The sequence below is a fragment of the Podarcis muralis genome, chromosome 1 (assembly GCF_964188315.1).
Source record: "Podarcis muralis chromosome 1, rPodMur119.hap1.1, whole genome shotgun sequence".
Classification (NCBI taxonomy): domain Eukaryota; kingdom Metazoa; phylum Chordata; class Lepidosauria; order Squamata; family Lacertidae; genus Podarcis; species Podarcis muralis.
This window is the reverse complement of record NC_135655.1, coordinates 79668695-79690360: the sequence shown is the minus strand read 5'-3', so window position 1 is coordinate 79690360 and position 21666 is coordinate 79668695. Positions and strand designations below refer to the sequence as shown.

The 21666-nt window shown below is 43.5% G+C and overlaps 1 protein-coding gene and 1 long non-coding RNA gene across 5 annotated transcripts in view; one reads left to right on the top strand and one right to left on the bottom strand.

Moving 5' to 3' along the window:
* Window positions 1-13242: 13242 nt before the first annotated feature.
* Window positions 13243-18278, bottom strand: LOC114600616 (uncharacterized). Its single transcript, XR_003707592.2, has 2 exons — window positions 18149-18278; window positions 13243-14136 (listed from the first exon to the last, which is right to left on the bottom strand). It is a non-coding gene; the product is annotated as an uncharacterized LOC114600616 (long non-coding RNA).
* The window catches only part of MYRF (myelin regulatory factor), an 89494-nt gene continuing 86049 nt past the window's right edge, over window positions 18222-21666 (top strand). For all 4 annotated transcript variants that reach the window (XM_077932404.1, XM_028736933.2, XM_028736942.2 and 1 more), the window contains exon 1: window positions 18222-18359. In XM_077932404.1, coding sequence (XP_077788530.1) covers window positions 18314-18359 — 46 coding nt within the window. In that variant the 5' untranslated portion in view covers window positions 18222-18313. The remainder of the gene's footprint in view (window positions 18360-21666) is intronic.

Here is a 21666-nt window from a genome sequence, read left to right as displayed (position 1 = left end):
TATGTTGTCATTAGGGCCCAGAAAAACGAACCAATTACTGGGTGTCAGAAGCCAGGAGGGTGACAGAACATGGAAAAAATGGTTGCCTTTGGATTGGCACAAACAGTATGTAATGTAGATGCAAACATTCACTGCCTGCCCCACAGATGAAACACCACCACAAAACTAACAGGCACACACACAACTGACAGTATCCGAGAAGAGGGCAAAGAATGTGTAAATAAGAAACAGTATTAAATTGCCTTTGCAGACTTCATTAAGTAAAATAAACTCAAAGCACATGGACCAGCCATTAATGGATAAAATGCCTAAAGCTATTTTAATGAGGAATAATGATGAGCCTAACCTGGAAATGGTAAAGTAAATGGACTACAACACAGAAATGAAGAGAGGCTGATGTGGAAAAACATGAAAACAAATTAATTTACATGCTGTAAGAAATTATTATTTAAAAAAGAATCCTGTTCTGAAAGGTAGTCAACAAACCCCTGGTGCAGTAGGCCAGTGACTATCACAATTAAAATGGCAGCACAATTTATTACAAATTTAATCTCTCATGATTAAAATAATAAACATGGGCATAGCTTAAAACTTTCAGACATCCAGGGCTGCAACTGGGTACTGAGAACAGGTATGTGTCTGGTAGCATATAAAAATGCCTTTTGTGAGCCAGGAAAATGTTAGGGTAAGTGTGTGCATATATTGTCCAATTTGAAGAAACATACTGAGTGAGTTGCTATAGTATAGCTTGACAGGAGCACACAAGTTGCTTCTTGCATCATGTTGCTGGGCATGCATACATGCCAGGGATTTGGAACAGGAGCCCAACACATAACAAACCCAAATGTAAAGTGAACTAAGGAAAACATACTTTGTAACCACTATTTTTATTTTATTCATTTCATAAAATTTATACACCACTTGATTGTTAAAAAAACCCCTCTCAAATCAGTTCACAAAAAGAAAACAAGAAAATCAAGAAAAATTCACAACCGTACTTTGAAATATACAAAGTTAAAAATACTAAAACATATTAAGTTACCTCAACTTTCTAAACATCTGGGCATGCTTGTCTAAACAATAATGTCTTCAGCAGACACTGGAAAAAGTTCAGTGAAGGGCGCCTGCTTAATCTCAATAGGCAGGGAGTTCCAAAGTGCAAGAAAGTGAAAATGGCTTTGTAAAATTAGCCAGTGTAGCTGCCTTAACATCCCATCAGGATAAAGCATTAGCAATACTAGCTACTCACAATTTTGAGTAGTAGAATAGAAGCATATGTGGTTACTGATGTAGACAGGGAGTGATCATGGCGCTTAACCCCCTGGTAAGTAATTTCTGCATCTGCACAAGTACGAAGAAGGTATCTATATAGAATACTATTAATTTTTAAAGTATATTTCTAATATTTATAATCTGCCTTTCTCCCAAGGGTACCTTGGATAATCCACAAAACCAAAAGCACACTAAAGGTAACAGGCACAAGTTTAATAAACACAATGCGCCTATTAACAGATCAGCAGCAAAGGAAAGAAGCACTCAGACTAAGTACCAACATTCCACAATATGCAAATGGATTTTTCACAAGGTCTGTTATGGAGCGATTGATGCAAAACGCTGAGAGGGATGGATCCATGGAACCATAAGTAAATTAGGTTTTTCTGTTTTAGTAACTCATTCCAGTAAGAGGGGATTAGCATGTTTTGATAAGTCAATGGATGCTGCTAACTTGGCAAGTTGTCATTCTAGCTTTGCACATTAAAACTGCACTTTACACCAATTCTGATTTATTATGGTTCCCATTTTACATACTTGAATTGAGACTGGGATATATTGAGAATGGATTCCAGTGAGTCTGTGGCTAAGCAGAATTTGAACAGTGTCTAAATCACACACACTGGCCAATGGATTTACCTGGAAATCAAGCCCAGACAGAATATCCTGTAAAAATGATATCATTAAAATATGGCTGTCATCATTGGACATATGCTTATTTTCACAAGGCTACTGGATTTTCCAGGGTTCTCCTTTGGCTGCTGTAGTCCTGTGATTCATCAAGCCATGAGATGAGAGTATCAACAGAGCTATCTTGGTATCTTCTATCTTAAATGCCTTCGCACAGTGCATTGCTCACGGCCAATACACTTCCGTATCCACACACATAGCACATACCTGTTGTACCCTGATTCTTTGCCACCTTCAAAATTAGCTCTTCCAGAATTAACCAGGGCATGCAGCGCTCCATTTTAAATGCACACAAATCTTGTGCGGCTTCTACTGCTTAGAATCCTAGAATTGTAGAGTGGGAAGGGACCCTGCAGGTCATCTAGTCCAACTCCCTGCAATGCAGGAATCTCAACTAAAGCATCCATGACAGATAGCTTCACATCCTTCGCTGCACTATAGCACACAGGCATGGCATACAGTGAAAGAGAAATCTTGATCCACTGTAGTAATGTTGAAGATCAAGCGTGGACATCAATACTGCCAAAAGAATTTGCCAGTAAGGTAAGGGAGATTTCTCAACGACAGGACGTGTCCAACAATACAATTTTATATGAGTCTGCTCAAAGTAAGTCTTTTTGAATTCCATAGGGCTTACAACTGTGTGCACAGGATTGCGCCATCAAATTCTCTTGACTGGTGTTTCTTAAACAGTGGGCTGGGACCCATTAGTGGGTCCCAGTGCCACAATCTGTCCAGTGCTTCCTCACTTATCTGCCCTGCCCCCTAGCCATACCACAGCCTTTTGGTTGGATCAATGCTATCGCCAGCAGTTTCATGTAAAGATGCCCAGGAGATGGGGAAGGAGTGAAGGAAGGTCTCCCTTCTCTGACATGAAAGGGCCAGGAAAGATGGTGAAGGAAATTAGAAACGGAGAAGGAAGTGGTTGCTGTTATCATCCAATAACCAAGGAATAGAAAGGGATTGGATAAGAGAGGGGAACTTCTAGGAGGAAAAAATGTAAAAGGCCCAGGGAGAAAAGATGAAAGAAACTGGAAGTTGTGGGGGGTGAGGATATGGTACTAACTGAGTGTGAAAGAAGAATGGTAGAATAAATCACAGGAGATGGACTATATTGTCTTCAAAATGTCTTGCAAAATCACCAGAGGACTCTAAGGCTGGCCTAAACAGAGTAGGCAAAGCAACCCTGATACCACTATGAAAAGCTCACTGAACCACCATGGAAGGCACGATTATGTGCTTGGTCACCTTCACAAGACTTGCACCATTTCTACCAGTTGCCTCTGGGCCTGTTTCCTTGCCTGGAGCTCCCCAATAAGCCTGGGGCTTGACAGAGCCCCACAGTACCAGCATGGGAGTTGCATAGGCTTGGGCACTTGGGAGGCTGCTGAAACTAGGTGTGTTTCCAGGAGGACTCTGAACACCCTTTTTAACTGCAGTTCCTCTGATGCTGCTTAGGAAGGTGTAAAAAGGAGCTTCCGATGCAAAACAAGGGAACTGCTTTTCAGACGGGAAGTCAAAAGCTCCCCCCACCCACAGCAACTTCTAAACATATTGATCAACAACAAAGTGGAAAGGGAGACCTTTCTCATCTGATTTTCCAAGCCATTCAGTCCTCTAGCAGAATATCAGTAATAATAATAATAATAATAATAATAATAATACCCCACCCATCTAGCTGGGCCTCCCCAGCCACTCTGGGTGTCTCCCAACAGAATATTAAAATCACGATAAATCCCTTCCAAGTCCTGAAGCAGTGGAGGGAAACCTCTGAGGAGGAATTAAAGGGGCTCTCGGCTTCAACAGTGGTCCATTTCGATCAGGATTTCCCTCCCACTAAGCTGCACACACTACTGTCTGGTCTTTAAGACAAGGGAGGAAAGCATTGGAGCAGCTATGCACTTGAGCCACTCCAAACCACTCTGGTTCAGCAAGCAAATGAATTGAAGGCAAGCAGGAATCCTTCAGGGCCCAGGATTTCTCCCAAAGGCTCCAAAGGATATGCTTCCTCAAAATTCTTGCTTGCCTTGATTTTAAAAAAATGCTATCCCACTACTCTGACCAATACTAAGACTTTCACAGTGGCTAAAAAGCCACCATGTATCAAAAACACAAAATATAACAAATATATTAAGAAAGATACAAAATCAGCAAAACAACTGGAATTGTGTAACGTAAAGCCTCTCCTCCTCCAAGAGGGGAGGTGTTGTGGGCGGGACGCGATTACTGCATCATGCAGGGGGCGTTACGCCCCCTGCCCCACTCACCTGGCTGGCGCACCGCGCCCACAGGTAAGCGCCCAACCGGGCGGCTTGGAGGGGGCGTGGTTTGCAGTTGAAGATACTGCTGTGCCAGCCATTCTGCCTCATTTTCTGCCTTCTCGTTTTGAGTTCTAGTCACGAATTGTGTAACGTAACATTACATTTTACATACTCCCCTAGTTTGGAGCAGGGGGTCAGTTTATAGCCCTCTTCACATGCTTCATACTACTCTTGCAAAAAGGTGACATGGATGCAAAGGGGCTCACCATTTAGCATTTATCTCACAGTTGCACAACCCGTCCTGGCCTGTCACTTGTTGCCAGAGAACCTCTGAAGTGGGAAACCTTCACTTACAGATGGTACCTAACACCACAGAAACTAGCACTAATACGCCTCACCAAAATGCCGGAGAGGGTGCACCTCCACAGGCACATATCTCCACATGTGGTGGGAATGTCCCAAAATCCAACTCTTCTGGACATCAGTCATACAAGAAATATGCACAATAACTAAGCAGGTATTAGAAATCACCCTAGAACTGGCCCTACTGAATATCTTCGAAGATAACAATGCCCACTTACATTATAAAGAGCTCACAACCCACTTACTCTCAGCAGCCAGAAGCATCATGGTCAGACACTGGAGAGAACTGTCAGGAGTAAACATGGACCAATGGTATCAAATAGTATGGAAAACAGCCTTACTAGAAAAACTAACCAATAAACTGAAACTGACACAGGGACAAATAGAAGAAGGTGCCTTCAACCCGGTATGGCTCCCCTTAATAATAGTAATAGTAATAGTAATAGTAATAGTAATAGTAATAATAATTAATAATCATATATTATTTATACCCTGCCCATCTGGCTGGGTCTTCCCAACCACTCTGGGTGGCTTCCAACAGGAGATTAAAAATACATTAAAACATCAATCATTAAAAAAACTTCCCTAAACAGGGCTGCCTTTATCACATACACAGCCACAAAGACAACGACAAGAATCCGCCAACAGCATACAAATCAGTCTGGCTAACCTAATCCAAAAATCCACCCTCTCACACACATAAACAAATCTCGCTACCGCCAATCAAAGACAACCAACCACACCCTAGGCCAACCCCAACCTCTTTCATCACCAAGGAAATATAACAAGTGACTAGTAAGAGAACTCATTCAAGTGACGCTGACACAAAACCCCACACGTACACGAAGTAGAAGAAGCAATACCACCCCTCCCACCCTCCACCTTTTTTCTTCCCAACCTAATGCAGTGGTACCTCGGGTTACAGACCCTTCAGGTTACAGACTCCGCTAAGCCAGAAATAGTACCTCGGGTTAAGAACTTTGCTTCAGGATGAGAACAGAAATCATGCTTTGGCAGCGGGAGGCCCCCTCAGATACCTCAGGTTAAGAACAGTTTCAGGTTAAGAACAGACCTCCAGAACGAATTAAGTTCTTAACCTGAGGTACCACTGTACTGTATGCAACACTAATGTCTTACAGCAAATGAAACTGAACTGTAGAAAACACAACTTGAAAAAGAGACAATGCACGTATTTTTGTAAACTAAGAAATCTTTAATAAAAATAAAATAAATGAAAAGTGGGGAGCCTTTTCTACCTGTGCAGGTTCCCTGTGCCATTTAGAACTCTGCAGGCCCTTTGCAGCCACACTCTCTCTGCACAACCAATATTTATTTACTTGTTGGATTTATAAGCCCAACCTTCACTGAATGATCCTAAGCTGGCACGCGATAGCAACACAGCAAATGCTGTGGCCGTGTGTAAAAAACAACCAACTATAATAATAGTAATAGTAATAGTAATAATTCCCCATTAAAATCTAAATATTAAAACCAGTAGGAAAACAATGCTCAAGTGGCAGGGCAGAGGGCTTGCAAAGAACAGAAAAACCCTAACAAACTATCTCAGAGGTTTAGCAAGATTTCAAAGCAACCCTCCTGCTGTGTCTGATATCTGAATGAGCAGAATGATAGAAAAGCATGACAAAACTCTCCGTGGCACATGCCATACGCGCATTCTATAGATTCATTTGCACTTTGCTGTTTTATTTACAGATATTGGGAAGCATATAAAGAACATCAGAAGAGAATTGCAGGACGGATGCTAAGGGTCTCTGGTCCAGCATCCCGTCTCCAATTGTGCGCAGCAAGATGCCTCTGAAAATCCTGGATTTAAAAAATCAGTTTCCCCTGGTTACTTGCTAGCAGCCACTAGTAATTGGAGGCGTACCACCTCTGAACATGGGAAGCGGCACTATGACTGGAAATGAGGCTAAGTTCTGCAACCCTCAGGGTTACTTTGCACATAGCAGTTTCACTATTTGGAGATAAATAATGCAGATGTTCAAAAACATTAGTATGTGATATGGCCCTCTCCATGCCACGGACTGCAAATGTGACAAGGACTGATCATATTTCTTCTTGCAAGCAGGTGGCGCTCTTTCCTTCTTCTGCTGTGGCTATTCTCTGCATGATCACATCACATTGTGCTTCTGCCCGTGCGATTTCCTAGAGCTCAGAGGCTAGGTATATTAATGGTACCATTAACAGTATGATCCTTCAGTTTGTTACTTCTGAATGTTGTGAATGCAGCACTTTTAAAAATGTATTTCACTTCTGACCAATGAGATGCTGGTGATTAGCTAAGGAACAGTAGGCATTCAAATATTGTCCTTGGTGCCACTTGCAAAAGCAACATTCAGTTGCAATGAACCAGATGCATGAACATTGTTTACTGAAAGCTTTCTCTTGCCTTAGCTATTCTCTGGCCGAATTCCTGTACATCGCCATGGTGGTTTTTTTCTTAGCAATACACAGAACTAAATAGGCATACGTAGTGAATCTCAAGTAGAAACTGGACATTTCAGCTGTGAGACTAACTTTTCTTAAATGCCCAAGAGCTCTTCTTCCAACCATGTCTGTGTGAGAGGCTGGCCCAACTGTGAGAGAGACCAAAATATAAGACGGGGGGGGGGGGGACTTGCAGTTATCTGGTTTCCTGGCTTCAAACTAATTGCAAGTATTCTGCTGCTGAACACCAGCTTGTGAAATGATGCAAAAACACTTGTCATACACCTAATTCTGAAAACTGCACCTTTTCACATGTGTTAGGCAGCTTTGCTGGTACAAAGAATAATAGATTTATGGAATTCTAGAGCTGGAATCACACTGGTCAAATTTGCATTTGATGTATGTAATGTCCAGTGCCTCACAATTATAGGAGCAGCTTTTTGCAGTTAACTGAAGACTCAGTGGGAGATTTCTCATGTAAAAACCACAGGATGTTCCCAGAATTTTGCAGTGACAATGCAGATGCTGATATCAGGTTGAGTTACTATCACAGCCTACAGAAAATAGGTGTTAAAATGGACATAGTGACAAGAGATCTATAGAGTTGACACCCTGTCCTTTCTGAAGGATAAGTGGGATAAAATTTAGGTAGCTAATTAGTATAAAGTTGCCTGTTACTGTGGAAAGCAGACAAAAAATGTAGGTAGCCACAATGATCCATTAGGGAAAAACCCACAAGCACCAATATGGTAATATCTTTTTCAAAAGCCAATCAAAATGTCCCCAAGTTGTGAGCCAGCTCTTGAGCTCCTGGGACTCTTCCTTAGGCTTGACATTAAAACAAAACAGGGGCAGCAACAAAGGGGGGGGGGTAATGTGGGAATTATGGTATTACCTAAAGCCTGGAGTTTTCAACTGTATTTAAGATGGGCTGAGGGAGAAGTGACACAGATATAACTGGAGGACCCTCACCACATGCAAGGCAGGTTGCAGAATGCAGGACAGCTGCTCCTTTATTTCTCAAAATATAAAATCTAGTTGTTCCTCAGTCCCTCATGCTAACACATAATTTCAAAGACAAAGTGGGCACCAAGGTGTGTGACGACAAACTGGGAAGGAGGCCTGGGCAGGCCTCAATTTATCCCCCAGGGAGTGGGCCCAAGTGACGCCCGTTAGCCAGTTGGGCCCGCCCCCCTGGGGAATTGCTGCATATGATTGCCTGCAATTGGCTGATCTGCAGGCAGGCTGCAATCCTCCTTAGTTTGGTGTCCCCAGGCTGCAATGCTGCCTGACAGTTAAAGGTAAGCTGACTTCCCACTGACTTTAATTAAGATCCTCAAATGATCACTCCTTCTTTTGGAGGGGGAAAGGAAAGACTCCCAAAGAATGGAAATAATTGGATGTGCTAGACCATTGTACCTAATTTCATATCATCGAAGTTCAGAGAAGAATAGCTGAACTTTAAATATGCATATTTAGGAGCCCTACTGGTAGAAAAGCATATTGTTGCATTTCTCTGTAAACCTTGGCACCAGTTCTATAAACAGAAGTGTTGCCTTTGGCACAAGGCAGATTTCACCAGCTACTCAGTAGTTACTACCGGGACCCGTATGATACGGGTGGGTCAATCAGCCTCAGGAGAATAGCAGGTGGTTCTCTCTCACCCACACATCCATAAATGTTGGCACCATTCATCAGGAAGAGAGCAATCTTGGCTGCAAATTACATAAATGTTGTTGCAACGACAGCCAATAAACCCAATAAAATGTCAATGACCTAGGAGTGAACAACTTAGTGGTTTTAGGGCATTAAGGCTACCTGCTGCATCAAATGATGACAAAATGCATCTTCCCTCATACGTTTTATCTGATAATAAGGAGAATGCTGCATGAACATTGCTTCATACAAAGAAGCCCCGAAGCAGCTTATTGTGGCAATCATATCTGGCATCTCAAGGCTCATTAAAGGACCGGGGTGGGGGTGGGAGAGAGGCTCTGCTGTGACCCAAACGCCCACACTCCTCCTGCATCAGCTATGTGGTTATATTACTGTCACACATCAGACAAAACTGAAATTGGTGGAGCATAAGGGCGCCTGTCTCTGCTGGATTATGGCCAGTGTCTCTTTCGCAGCCAAAATGTTGTTATCATTGACCGTTTCTAATCAGAGCCATAACTCACGCTTTATAATGAGAGACTTATTCTTTACATCTGTTTACTGGTTTATTGTCCAAACAGAGGAAAGCCCTGTATAAAACTTCAAGGAACTCCTCTGTCTTGAGATGCAAGATCCAGATAACTGCAAAATATGTGTCACGTGGATACCCCTGGTGTGCAAGGTTTTTCTTTTACAAGCTGCTGCCACGGGGAGCCCTGAGCAGAATCGAGATCATGGCACTGGGGCGGAGGGAGCTTTGCCCTTGGTTCCCCATGCTATTATAATCCTGGTCAGAGTTGGTCCCTACAGCTGCTGTTCTCCATCGGAGCACAGCAGCTCTGGGAGCTTTGGCTGAAGACTAATGTTGCACTCCAGGGTCAACCACATTGAAAATGTCACATGTTATTTGGCCCTTAGTGTTTTATGGGGAGGGGCCACCACTCCACCTTGCATGTAGAAGGTCCCAAGCTCACTCTCTGCCATATAACAGAGAAACAAAAAAAGCATTTCAGGTAGCAAGGCTGGGGGAGACCATCACCTGACATCCTGCAAAACCAGAGCAGTCAAAAGAACAGACAATTCTGGGTTACCAGACTAATAGTCTGATTTAGATTCAAATAAACACAAAAGAGTTCCATGATTTTTCCCTCTGTAGTTTGTTTTCATTTTTACTATTATTTCAGAAGCCAATAAAAGACATGGAGCCAGATTCAACTACAGTGGTACCTTGGTTCTCAAACGCCTTGGTACTCAAACAACTTGGAACCAAACACTGCAAACCCAGAAGTAAGTGTTCCAGTTTACGAACTTTTTTCGGAAGCCGAACATGCTCCGGTTTGAGTGCCGCACTTCCGTTTTGAGTGTTACACTGAGGTCTGTCTGTTTTTGCTGTTTATTTTGCGTTTTTGCTCTCTCTTTTTTTGTGACTGTGTGGAAACCAGCTCATCTACTGATTGATTGATTGATTGATTGATTGTGTGACTGTAGTACATTGTTTAATGCTTTCATTTTATGGATCAATGGTCTCATTAGATAGTAAAATTCATGTTAAATTGCTGCTTTAGGGGTTGTTTTTAAAAGTCTGGAACGGATTAATCCATTTTGCATTACTTTCTATGGGAAAGCGTGCCTTGGTTTTGGAACTGACTTCTGGAACTGATTAAGTTTGAGAACCAAGGTACCACTGTACCTGGTTCTGTTAGCAGAAGCCAGCACAACATAGTTTTCCACCCCTCTGCCCATGACTTTCCCCAATCCACTCTGGAAGGTTGGGAGAATCTCTAGAACAGCACGTGGGGGAAGGCAAGTGAAGGGTCATTCCTTAGCACTATGTTGAATCTTCAGGAGGAGCGAGGAGGAAGTCCCAGTGCGCTGGTGGGAGTCCTTGTGCTGGCTTCCCTTTTCTTTTTGAGGGTGTTGGGGGAGAGGAAAGTTATTTTGCGCCAGCGGAAGATGGTTGCATGAGTGGAACGGCACTGTTGGATACAACCCTGTGACTCCACTTATCACATTATGCAGCTTTGTACAATAAATATGCATAAGAAAGCTTCCGTTCTTATGAATGTATCTGAAGAACTATATCAGAGGTGACACAAAAAGAAGTTTCAGAACTAAAGGAAGACTTAAGAAGTCATGGGGGCAGGATGCAGTACAATCCTAAGACTAACATCCCATTAAGTTCAATGGGGCTTATGCACATATAAATGTACTTTCGACTTAACAGTGCATGCTTTAAAAATAACAATAAGAGGGGCTTATTCATAAATAACTATTCATAGCACTGCAGCCAAAAAACTTGCAACTTGTAAACTGAGCCCCCTTATGAAACACGATTTGAGAAAGGAGGAAAAATATCTGGGGTTGTTGAATAACTTCTAGCTGTGTCAGTATGCCAGTAGAAATAATTAAAGCTAGAATGCTAAATATAGAGAAGAACAAGGCTTGCTGATCAGGGATGAGCATGGTTTCTGCAAAAGGAAGTCTTGCTCCAAGAATGTTTAGAATACTTTTAAAATATCAATAAACATGTGTACAGCCATGATGTTTGGGTGCAAAGACTCAATTTTTTTGGGCAAAGTTCCTTACTTAAATATTCTTTGAGAAACTACAGCCATAGGATGCAGATAGGCTTCTTTTTTCTTTTCCCCTTATGACAGTCTCACATTTTTATGGCCCTGGGTTGCAGTGCGAGTGTCGTTTCCCCTACATTCAAGGGAATTAAAGACTTCGTTTCACGGATTCATAAAGAGAACAGAAACCAGCTGTTACATCCCCCCATTTCTTGATTTGGGGAAACATTTGGATATGGTAGTACTGAATTCGGTTTTGTAAATGGAATAAACCAACAAAAATGTTTTGATTCCTCCCCGGCTGCCTGAAACGTGTCTCTATGAAGGGCATGGGGAGGGAAGAGGAAGGGAAAGGGTAAAGGATAACAATTGTCTTAACAGAAAGAGTTGGGGTGGTGGGGCGGGGAGGGGGGGGGGTTGGAAAAGGCTGCTGAGCTTTTGCTTTCCAATCCTGAAAGAATAGTCCTATTACTCTCCCCAAACCTCAGCCCCCTCCCATTCTCTCACCCCCTCCCTGGAGAAGAATTGGTCACTGCACAGCTGTGCAAGAGAGAAAAATATATTTATATATATAAGAGAATCTGCCATTCTGAATTGGTTTGTGGGGCTGGACAAAACCTCATTGTGTGCTTTATCTGCCCAGAAGAGAATGGGCCCACAGTCTTTGCCTGGCAGGGCCTCTGCCTTTGGTTAACTGTGGTCAGATAACTGTAACTTCATTTAGATACTGTAATGTGTGTGTGTGTGTTTGAGGCATTATATTATTGATTGTGAGCACATCTGGAGAAAAACAGAAATATTAATCCTCTCCCGGCCTGTTCAGAAGAAAAAAGGGAGAAAGTTTAGAGGGTTTGCAAACCCAAGTTAAAATTAAAGTCTGTAGCAATTTCCCCCCTCTTCCTTCCTTTCTTTTTTTTTTTTTTTTTGAAATATATATCTGAATAGATTTGACTGACAAAGATGCACCATTAGGGAGATGTCTCTGAAAAAAACTTGGACCCAGTGCTAATTGCATTGATTCTAAACCTATTTACTCGGAAGTTACTTGCAGGGAGTTTACTGGGACTTACTTTCTACCATAGCAAGCACGCTTGCATAACATCTATGCAGAAGTGAGTCACCAGATCCAGCAAGGCTTATCTGAAACAGAAGGTAGAACGTTCAGCAATGAACACAATAAGACATTTTGAAATCATTTTTGTTTTCATTGTTTTGTCTTTTACCTGTATTTCCACACATGCTATTTGCATTTAGTAAATTAGAATTAGAATTTCCTCTATGGCAGTTGCATGAGACACACGATAATGTCCTTTCTTTGAGTCATTTCTCTCAACAATGTAAACTTGATTTCAGGTTAGACTTGGATATAAAAGTTTGGGTGCCCTATTGGCTAAGTAAACCCTTTGCCACCATTGAACTGAGTACAGTATGGACTTTTACAGTATTACTCTGTGTTAAATGCATGTCAGTGTAAGGTCGTTTTGCTTCCTATCTCAATATTTGTATTAGTAAAATAAAATTACTTCAGCAAGGCCCTTATACCATATTTTGGCTTGGATTCCAAGCCACCTTACCCTTGGAACACCCTCCTTTCAGATGTCAAAGAGATAAAGAACTATATAACTTTTAGAAGACATCTGAAGGCAGCCCTGTATTGGGAAGTTTATGATGTTTGATGTTTCGTTATGTTTAGATATATTCTGTAAGCCATCCAGACTGGCTGGGGAAACCCAGCCAGATGGGTGATGTATAAATAATAAAATTACTTTTATTACAGTATTATTATTATTATTATTATTATTATTATTATTATCATCATCATCATCATCATCATCATCTCATCAACACAGCACCATAGAAGGTGATAATCCCATTCTCCATGTTGAGTTTTGCGGTGTGCACATGCATTTCATGAGAATTTCTCTCCTGCCTACTTGAAGTGGCTTACAATATACGGAAAATATAATAAAACAGACAAGAGCTACAAAGAATGGTTGGAAGTATTTACAAGTTTCTACCCAGGCCTTAGTTATTTTCAGTGCTACTCTGCTTCTGAATCTCTGAGTCACAACAGATCTCAGAGGAAACAACTGCGGTTCATAAATGGCTGTCAGAGCAGCCAGTTCTTTGCCTCTCACAGGCCAGGGCTTCTTCATGCAGGCTGTGGCTGCTTCTGTGTCTCTTGTAGCTTCTGGCTCTGGGAGCAGATTCAAGAAGCACTGGATGAGCAAAGATATGTTTTCAAAGACGTGTGTGCATATGACATGCACATGTGCATGTACATAGTGGAGTGTCAGTGTTCAGCCCTGGCCAGACCTTAAACACCAGAGAAGTGGAGCAGGACCCTCCAGCAGATCACCATGCTGCCAATGACCACAAAGAACCAATGTTTCCAAATATCCCTGCTTGAGAGCTAGAGGTCCCTACAGCAGTTGCCTGGGTTACTGGTCAGCACTGTCTCTCTATGTCTCTGTTTCTCCCTGTCTCCAATTTCTCCAAGAGCAGAGTAGTCAGAAAGTCAGGCAGAAGCTTCAGAGCTGTCTCCAAAGTACCTAGTTAGTAGCACATAAGACTACTTAGATGTCAGGGGAAGAACCCATAGAAGCACCTGCCCAGATGAGGGTCTGCCTGTTAGTCAAGGCGGGGTGAAGACTCCTAAATTCCTATTTTGAGCTGCTTTGTTGCTGAAGCAACAGCTCCTCACAAAGCTGCAGCTTTATTGAACTGAGGAAACAGACAGGGAAGCTCTTAGCTTCAGCAGAGTTTGTAGAGTATTTTTTGTCTCCATTTTGCTTGTTTGTTAAGTCACTGGTTTATGTCATTAACTTACATCAACTTGAAAAATCCAAGAAATAGGGAAGGAAAAGAAGTCAGATCTGAAAGAGAGGAAATGTAAACTTTTACAAACTTTTAAAACATCTATAGATTCATATAGTCATCGAGTTCTGACTTGAAATTGTCCAACAGTGGCAACAACAAAAAGGCTGCCTCATTCAAAATTAGTTTGTAGTTGTATCTGCAGGTCATTCCAAAGTATGGCTCATGGGCTGCAATAGTTGGCTCCATACCATGAAAAACTATTTTGCACCTGGTTGATGGACCTCGGGGTTTTGATGTCTGCCTATATACCGTACACCTTCTTGTGGCTTAGATGCCATGGCTGGTTTGAAGAAGAAGAAGTTCAGTAACAGACAGAAGTGAAGAGTGCCTGTCAGTCTTCTCTTCTCCAACCTAAACATACCCAACTCCTTCAACCATTCCTCATAAGGCTTGATTTCCAGATCTTCTTGGTCACCCTCCTCTGCACATGTTCCAGCCTGTCAATATGCTTCTTAAATTGTGGTGCCCAGAACTGGAGATACAATAGCCATCTTCAACTATCTAAAGGGCTGTCACACGGGAAATGGAGCAAGCTCTGGAGGGTAGGACCGGAACCAATGGATTCAAGTTACAAGAACAGAGATTCCTACTAAAATCAGGAAGAGCTTTCTGACAGTAAGAACTATTTAACAGTGCAACAAACTCTCTTGCAAGGTGGTGGACTCTCATTCACTGGAGATTTTTAAGCAAAGGTTGGATAGCCATCTGTCAGGGATGATTTAGTCTCTTCCAGGGTCTCTGTGATTCTATGTGAAGGTGAGTCAAAACAAGAATCCTGTAAGTTGACCCCCTCGTCCTGAAAAAGAGCTCTCCATTCCGCCCCCCCCCCCAAAAAAAAAATTCTGGTGGTGAGATGATCACATGAACAAGGGTGAAAATGTTCCCTTCCTTTAAAGTGACAGCCACTAGTGTAAAATATAGTTTATTGCCATAAGGGGACGGATTATATTGTTGTGCTGATGTGAAAAAAATCCCTTTCACCTTCAGTGGGCAATGAATCAGATGGGCGGGGAAAGAGGAATGTGGTGTGGGTTTTCTGGAGATACAAACTGTCCTTAAAATTCTGAAGGTCATCAGCCTTCAGACACTAGCCATGTATTAAGATTTGAAGGAGGAACTGAAGGGGGTTGTGGGAGGCAGATCTTTACTTGCATCTATGTAACAGAAAGTGCTCTGAGCTATTATTAGGTACCCCAATTGCTGTACCAAACTGACATCTCATGCTAGTGCAGCAATTCATAGCCAGACTGGACATTGGTTGAGTAACATGCCATTGTTTCTACTTATCAGAGCTGGAGGAAAGTAAAATATGCACGTGTACCTGCCTACAATGTTGCTCAAATTCATTTTAATCTTTAGCTAATTTTTTATTAGCACAGGATCTCACTGATTAGAACCTCTAAAATGTAACTTCTGAAGAAATAATCGGCTGTAACCTGTGGAAGTGAATACTGTACAGCCACATGTATGTTTACTTAGAGAAAATCTCACTTTGTTCCATGTAAGAGGGCACAGAAATGCACAACCAGACTTAAAAGGCTGCAATCCTAAACTCACTTAGTGGTGCTCTCTGGATGTTGGAGAGTGCCTCCCTCCAAAGTTCAGGGGTGATGGGAACTGTAGTCCAGGAACATCTGGAGAACACCAATTCGGCTCCCTCTGTACCAGGAAATCAGTCCCATTACCCTTCATAGGTCTTACTTTCAGGTGTACATTTACCTGAGAGTAAATGTGCACTGCCTGCAAGACAACTACTCCGATATAATTCATTAAATTCCTAAAATAATATCAAGTTCTAAGGAAGCTTTTATTTGAAATCCTATGCCTGGAGGGTAAATTCTTTCTAGTATTTGGCAGTCACTTCCAAGTACTCTATTACCTTTCTAAGGTCCCCACAAACTATTTTACAAGTGTATGTGGAAACTAAAGGTAACTTATGAATGCTCCAAACCCAGGTTTGCTAAATCATACCCTCTGGGAGGCTGGGTTTCGTGGTGGCTCTCTTTACAAGCTGAGTAGCAAATACAGATATGCCAGTGTGAGTGACCCTAAACTGTAACTCTTCTTTATTGTCTGCCTTCTGCTCACCCTGTTTGATTGGGCTCTAGTGTGTGTGTGTGTGTGTGTGTGTGCGTGTGTGTGTGTGTGTGTGTTGTGGCCATGTCGATTCTCCAAGGCAGCTTTCAATACCATGAACCATAAGGGTACAAATGCTGGGTGTGTGGGCAGGATGCCCCATAAGACCCTCCCACCCCATGGACACAGGTCTCCCTCACTATGACAGCTGTGCAAGATTCAATTTATATCCTGCCTCTCTCCCAAGGCGGCTTACAACATTTTAAAAACATCATTACAAAATATGAAGTAATAAAAACAAACTAGCTTCCTGAAGTATAAAGATAGTACAAAAAAGAGTGGCAGATAAAATTGATGAACTATGCTGAGATAGCAAAACTGATAGGAAGAATCAGAAACCAGGAAGGTCTTTAATAAAGAATGGGGAAGGTTTATAATTTATTTGAAAAACTATTGCAAACAATTACATACATTGGTAGGATTGACAGAAAACTTGTAGCAAAAATTTGAACTATGGAATGACAAAGGATTTATAAGAATAGAGTTATGAAAGAGATGCCGAGGGGGAAATCATTATATTAAGATCCACAATGGGGGGGGGGGAGTCAAAGGGGATTATATGTTTGTTTATGTGAAATAAAAAATGCAAAAAAACAAACAAACCCTAGCTAGAAACAGTAGTTAGAATACAATAAAACACATTTAGAAAGAGCATTATGATACCCATCGGAGAGAGGAACCTCGAGTGCAGGGTGGCTAAATGTGGCCCTTGGGTCCTATCTGGCCCTTGGAATGCTCTCCAGGCCACAGTCTGCCCTGGCCCTACTTCACACCCTCTTTGAATGTTTTTGCCTGGATGGAATGTGTCCTTCAATGATGTCTCTTGTTTGAATGGAGGATAGAAAAGGATGTGCAAGATTGTGTGGAAACTATCGCTTATTGTACAAAGTTAAAATTTACATTAGTTATTCTATGCACTCTTGCTTCTAGCCCTCCCTGCCCACCAGAGACATACATATGTCCCCCGAAACAAATGTGGTCCTTGCGCCGGCAAAGGTTTCCCTCCCCAGGATTAAATGTTAGGGCAGTTACATGCATACATTTTTGACTCAGAGCTACACCATATATTCAAAGCACATCCTGACACACATTAAGAGCATATGACTCCCCCCCCCCAAAAAAAAACCCAATCTTGGGAACTGTAGTTTGTTAAGGGTACTGGGTGCGAAGGAAAGAGTTCCCAGAACTCTTTGGGGGAAGTCGTGTGCATTGAATGCAGTTTAAATGTCTGAACTGAACGATCCCTCTCTCAGATATCCACGTGTGTTCCTTACACAAAAATGTGGCAATCTAGACCTGCCGCTTTCCGGGCCACTTTTGCCTATTCCTCTGAGCGGCGCCCCGGGCCTAATCGTACCCTGGGCGGGAGGGGGGGATGGCGCCGCGGGGCAAGGCTTTAAGGCGCTCCCATTTTGGAACTGGAAAGGCGTAGTATAAATCCTTCGAGGAATAAAGAAGCCAATAAACAAACCTTCGGCGGGGGGGAGGAAACCCCAGGCCCGCCGTAACCCTGCGGAGGCCCTCGCTGCTCGGCGCGCCCTCTAGCTTGGCCCCAGGCAACGCCAGCTCCGGCCGGCGGAGTTGCAGGAGTCCTGGAGGCGGCCGCGAGAGGAGCGGGAGGCGGAGGCGGCGGCGGCGGGGAGAAGGGGCGGAGGGCGTGAGGGGAGAGGCCGGGGCGTCCGCACACAGCCAGAGCGCAGCAGCGGCAACAGCAGCAGCAGCAGCAGCCCGCCGAAGTTGAGTGCCAAGCGGCGTGGAGAGGCCGGTGCGCGGCGGCCGCCGGGGAAGCCTGTTGGGGGCGCGTCTCCCCGGGGGAAGCGCGCCGGCTCCTGAGCCGGGAGGAAAGGGAGCGAGAGAGGGGGGCAGACTCACCTCAGCGCCAGCGGGTCAAGCGGGGCCACAGCCCGGGCAGCGCGGCCGACAGCAGGGTCACTTGCGGGGCGCGCGCTCCGTTCCGCTGCTCGGGGCGCCCTGGCCGGGGGGATGCCCCCCTGCGGGCTCGGAGACTAGCCCGGCCGCTTGGTGCATGGCACAGCTATGGAGGTGGTGGACGAGAAGGAGGCTCTGCGGCGCTTCTTCGAAGGTAGGTGAGCGCCAAGGCGGCGCACGCGGCGCGACGGGACGCCGAGCTCGACGCCCGCGCCGTTCCTCGTTCCCCCTCGAGCGGCGTTGTTTATTCGGAGGTCCGCCGCGAGAGCTGCCCCGACGGCGCCGCGTGCCCGCCGGCGGCCCCCCTCAGCGCGACGCGCGTCGGGCGGCTAAGTTTTGTGAGCGAAAGGGTGCGGGGACTTCTCTGAACTGCAGGAAGTTTTGACGAAGGGGCTGTTGTTTTAAAAAGGGTTTCAAAAGTTGTGACGCCACAAACTTCCCTCCAAAGACCGAGGGCTTCCCGTTGTGGCTCTCCGAATGAGGGATCCGGGTACCGATTCTGCCCCCAGGCCAAAGAGTTGTTGCCCTAAAGTTATTTTCTCTTTCTCAAAACACACACATAAAGTTCACTTTTCTCTCTCACTCAGAAAGGTACTTTCCAGACTTATTCAAAACTGAGAGTAAGAATCCTGTGGTGGTCATTTGACAGTAATAAAGAGATAGATGGATGGAGTAAGAAGAATCCATGAAGGAACTATATCTCATGTTGCAAGTACCTTTTAGAGCTGATCTTGTAAATGCTCCTGTTTGCAGGTGTGCAGGTGTCCTGGGAGCCATACAGAAATGGGTTGAGGAAGATGTGAATTGGACACATATTGAAGCTTTCACAAAAGCAGTTCACAACAAAAGGGGGGGGGGATTGTTGCCAAATTGTGTGATAAATTCCAGAGAGGCACATGTGTCATAAGTAGTTGTGTGAATTGTCCTCAGTCTCTGCCTCTCAGACAAAGAAGTCTTCCAGACCTAAGCCAATGAGATGCCCAACTTCTTCTAGTTCAAGGCCTTGTTCATTGCTCTGCCTTCTTTACCTTTCCCCAAGGGCGTAGCCATGTTAGTTTCTTGTAGCAAAAGCAATCCAAGAGTCATACTGTACCTTATTATTCACCGTCCCACCATGTATTCGTAACATCCCGTATTGTGTCTTTGTCACGAATTTTAATTGTTAGCAGCTGTTTGGAGTACCAGTCTTAGCAGAAGAGCAGTTTATAAAAATAAACGTCAGCCACCAGTACAAAGCAGGGTACTGGTGCCTTTTCCTGTAGCACACTGCCAACTGCCACAGGTGAAATATCAGCATGAACCTATTCTCCATTGTGTACATGGGAGTACATGCATCAGACATATTTGTCTCCACTTTTTATTTGTCTACACTTGAAAGGTGTATTCCTAATATATATACTTTAAAGATATTTGAGGGCCAAACTGCATGTTCCATGAGAGGGGGTCATGTGTTTAGATCGTCTGGGTTTCCCTCCATTTTTATAATGCACCTGGGAACTTCTAAATTGATTGGATTTGTGATCTCTGATTAGAAAATGGGATGTTTGACCCTTTCCCTGTTATGGTTTCCCAAAATAAGTCCCACCCAACCTCCCCCCCCCCTCCCTGAAGCTGCTATTAGTCCCCACAGGAGAAAAGTGTGTTATCGTTGTTGCTGCTCTGAAAAGCCAACAGCAGCCTGGAGAGTGGTGCCTTTCATTAACCATTTAGTAAAATGTCTTGAAGTCTTGAACTTGAGCATTGGTTTTTTAGAAGGGAGCATAATGCCTGTTGCCTTTGGGAATCCTTTCCCAGTTTTTCTCTCTCCTCTTTGTGTATCCCCAACATCACTTCCCTTATTTCTACATTTGTGTTCTGTGTTTCCTATTTTCAGTCCTGTATCCTTCTCTTTTCTATAGTTCCCCCATTCCTGTGATTTTTCTTGCTTTTTTTCCTCTATAACCTTTCCATACACCTTTTTATTTGTGGTTCCAGAGTAACTGGCGAAACTGCCTTATTTTTTACTAATGATGTTCCCTTTGCACATCCCCAGATGTGCTGAAATTCTGCACTTCAGATCTAACCACCTTTACCTATTGCACATAGGGATATTATCCTACACAATTAATTATTAAGACATGCCCAGTACACTTCTGTTGTTGACAGGCTGAATGGCAGTATAATCTTCCACGGACTTAAGGGTCAGTTTAATACATTGATCAAGCCTGGGATTTGACATCACTTTGCACTCTTCCTTGCTTCCGAGAGTTAAGCACACTAATGATGTTGCCAACGTCCTCACATGCTGTGATGTGGCAGATTAACCTGAATGCAGGTTTATGTAGAAGTGGTAGAGTACAGTAACAAAGCTGTCTGTGGAAGCATGTAGAGCAGACCTTACGGGTCCACAAACCCTAAACATGTGCTTAAGTCATAGCTGCCCTTCACCAGATGACCTGTGTGTAATTGTGAACTGACGTAGCCTAGTGGCTAAGAGTGCAATCTAATAAAGCCCCAAGTTCAAATCTCCATTTTGCCCACAGACTCACTGGGTGGCCTTAGCCATGCCTTTTATTCTCTCATCCACAGCCTCCCGTCTTCACATAGGGATGATAATACTGGCTTGCTGTACAGGTCTCTTGTAAACATTGCTTAAGATAAAGTGTTGTGTGACTTTCTCTCGACCCTTGCAGTTTGGTGCAGTATATAAATACAATTATATAATGAAGATTCAGCCTCAAATGAAAAAGAAGTTTCACGTTTATGAACAATTTTTGCAACAATTCTTATTTTGAGTCCCCTCCTTAAGCTTGTGTGGTTTGGAAGGACTCGAGGCTGAAACAAAACACCAACAGTGCAAGATGGCTTAATACCAGTAATTAAAAATGAACGTAGTCTGTATCCTCTTCCATCTTCTGTTTCCCACCATGAAGCCTCCTTTTGCCTGAAATGCTTTAACATGTGAGTAGTGAAGAGTTGTCGAATTGATCTTTATTAAATGACAGACTGACATGCAACAGACTAACAAGGCTAACCCTCTGGAATTTATTAAAAGGGACTGTTTTTATGTCCACTTAGCTAGATCGGCAGTATGTAGCTGTGTTTTTAGTTTGTCTAATGCTTAGGCACACTTCATAGTATCGGCTCTTCCTGACTCTTGTTTTTGTGCCTATTCAGCCTAGCAGTAATAGTGCCTAATTTTGAAAGTGGCTACAACAGGGGTCAGCAACCTTTTTCAGCCATGGGCCAGTCCACCACCCCTCAGATCATGAGGTGGGCTGGACTATATTTTATTGGGGGGGGGGAGGGGGAATGAATGAATTCCTATGCCCCACAAATAACCCAGAGATGCATTTTAAATAAAAGGACACATTCTGCTCATGTAAAAACACGCTGATTCCCGGACCGTCCGCGGGCCGGATTGAGAAGGCGATTGGGCCGCATCTGGCCCACAGGCCTTAGGTTGCCTACCCCTGGGCTAC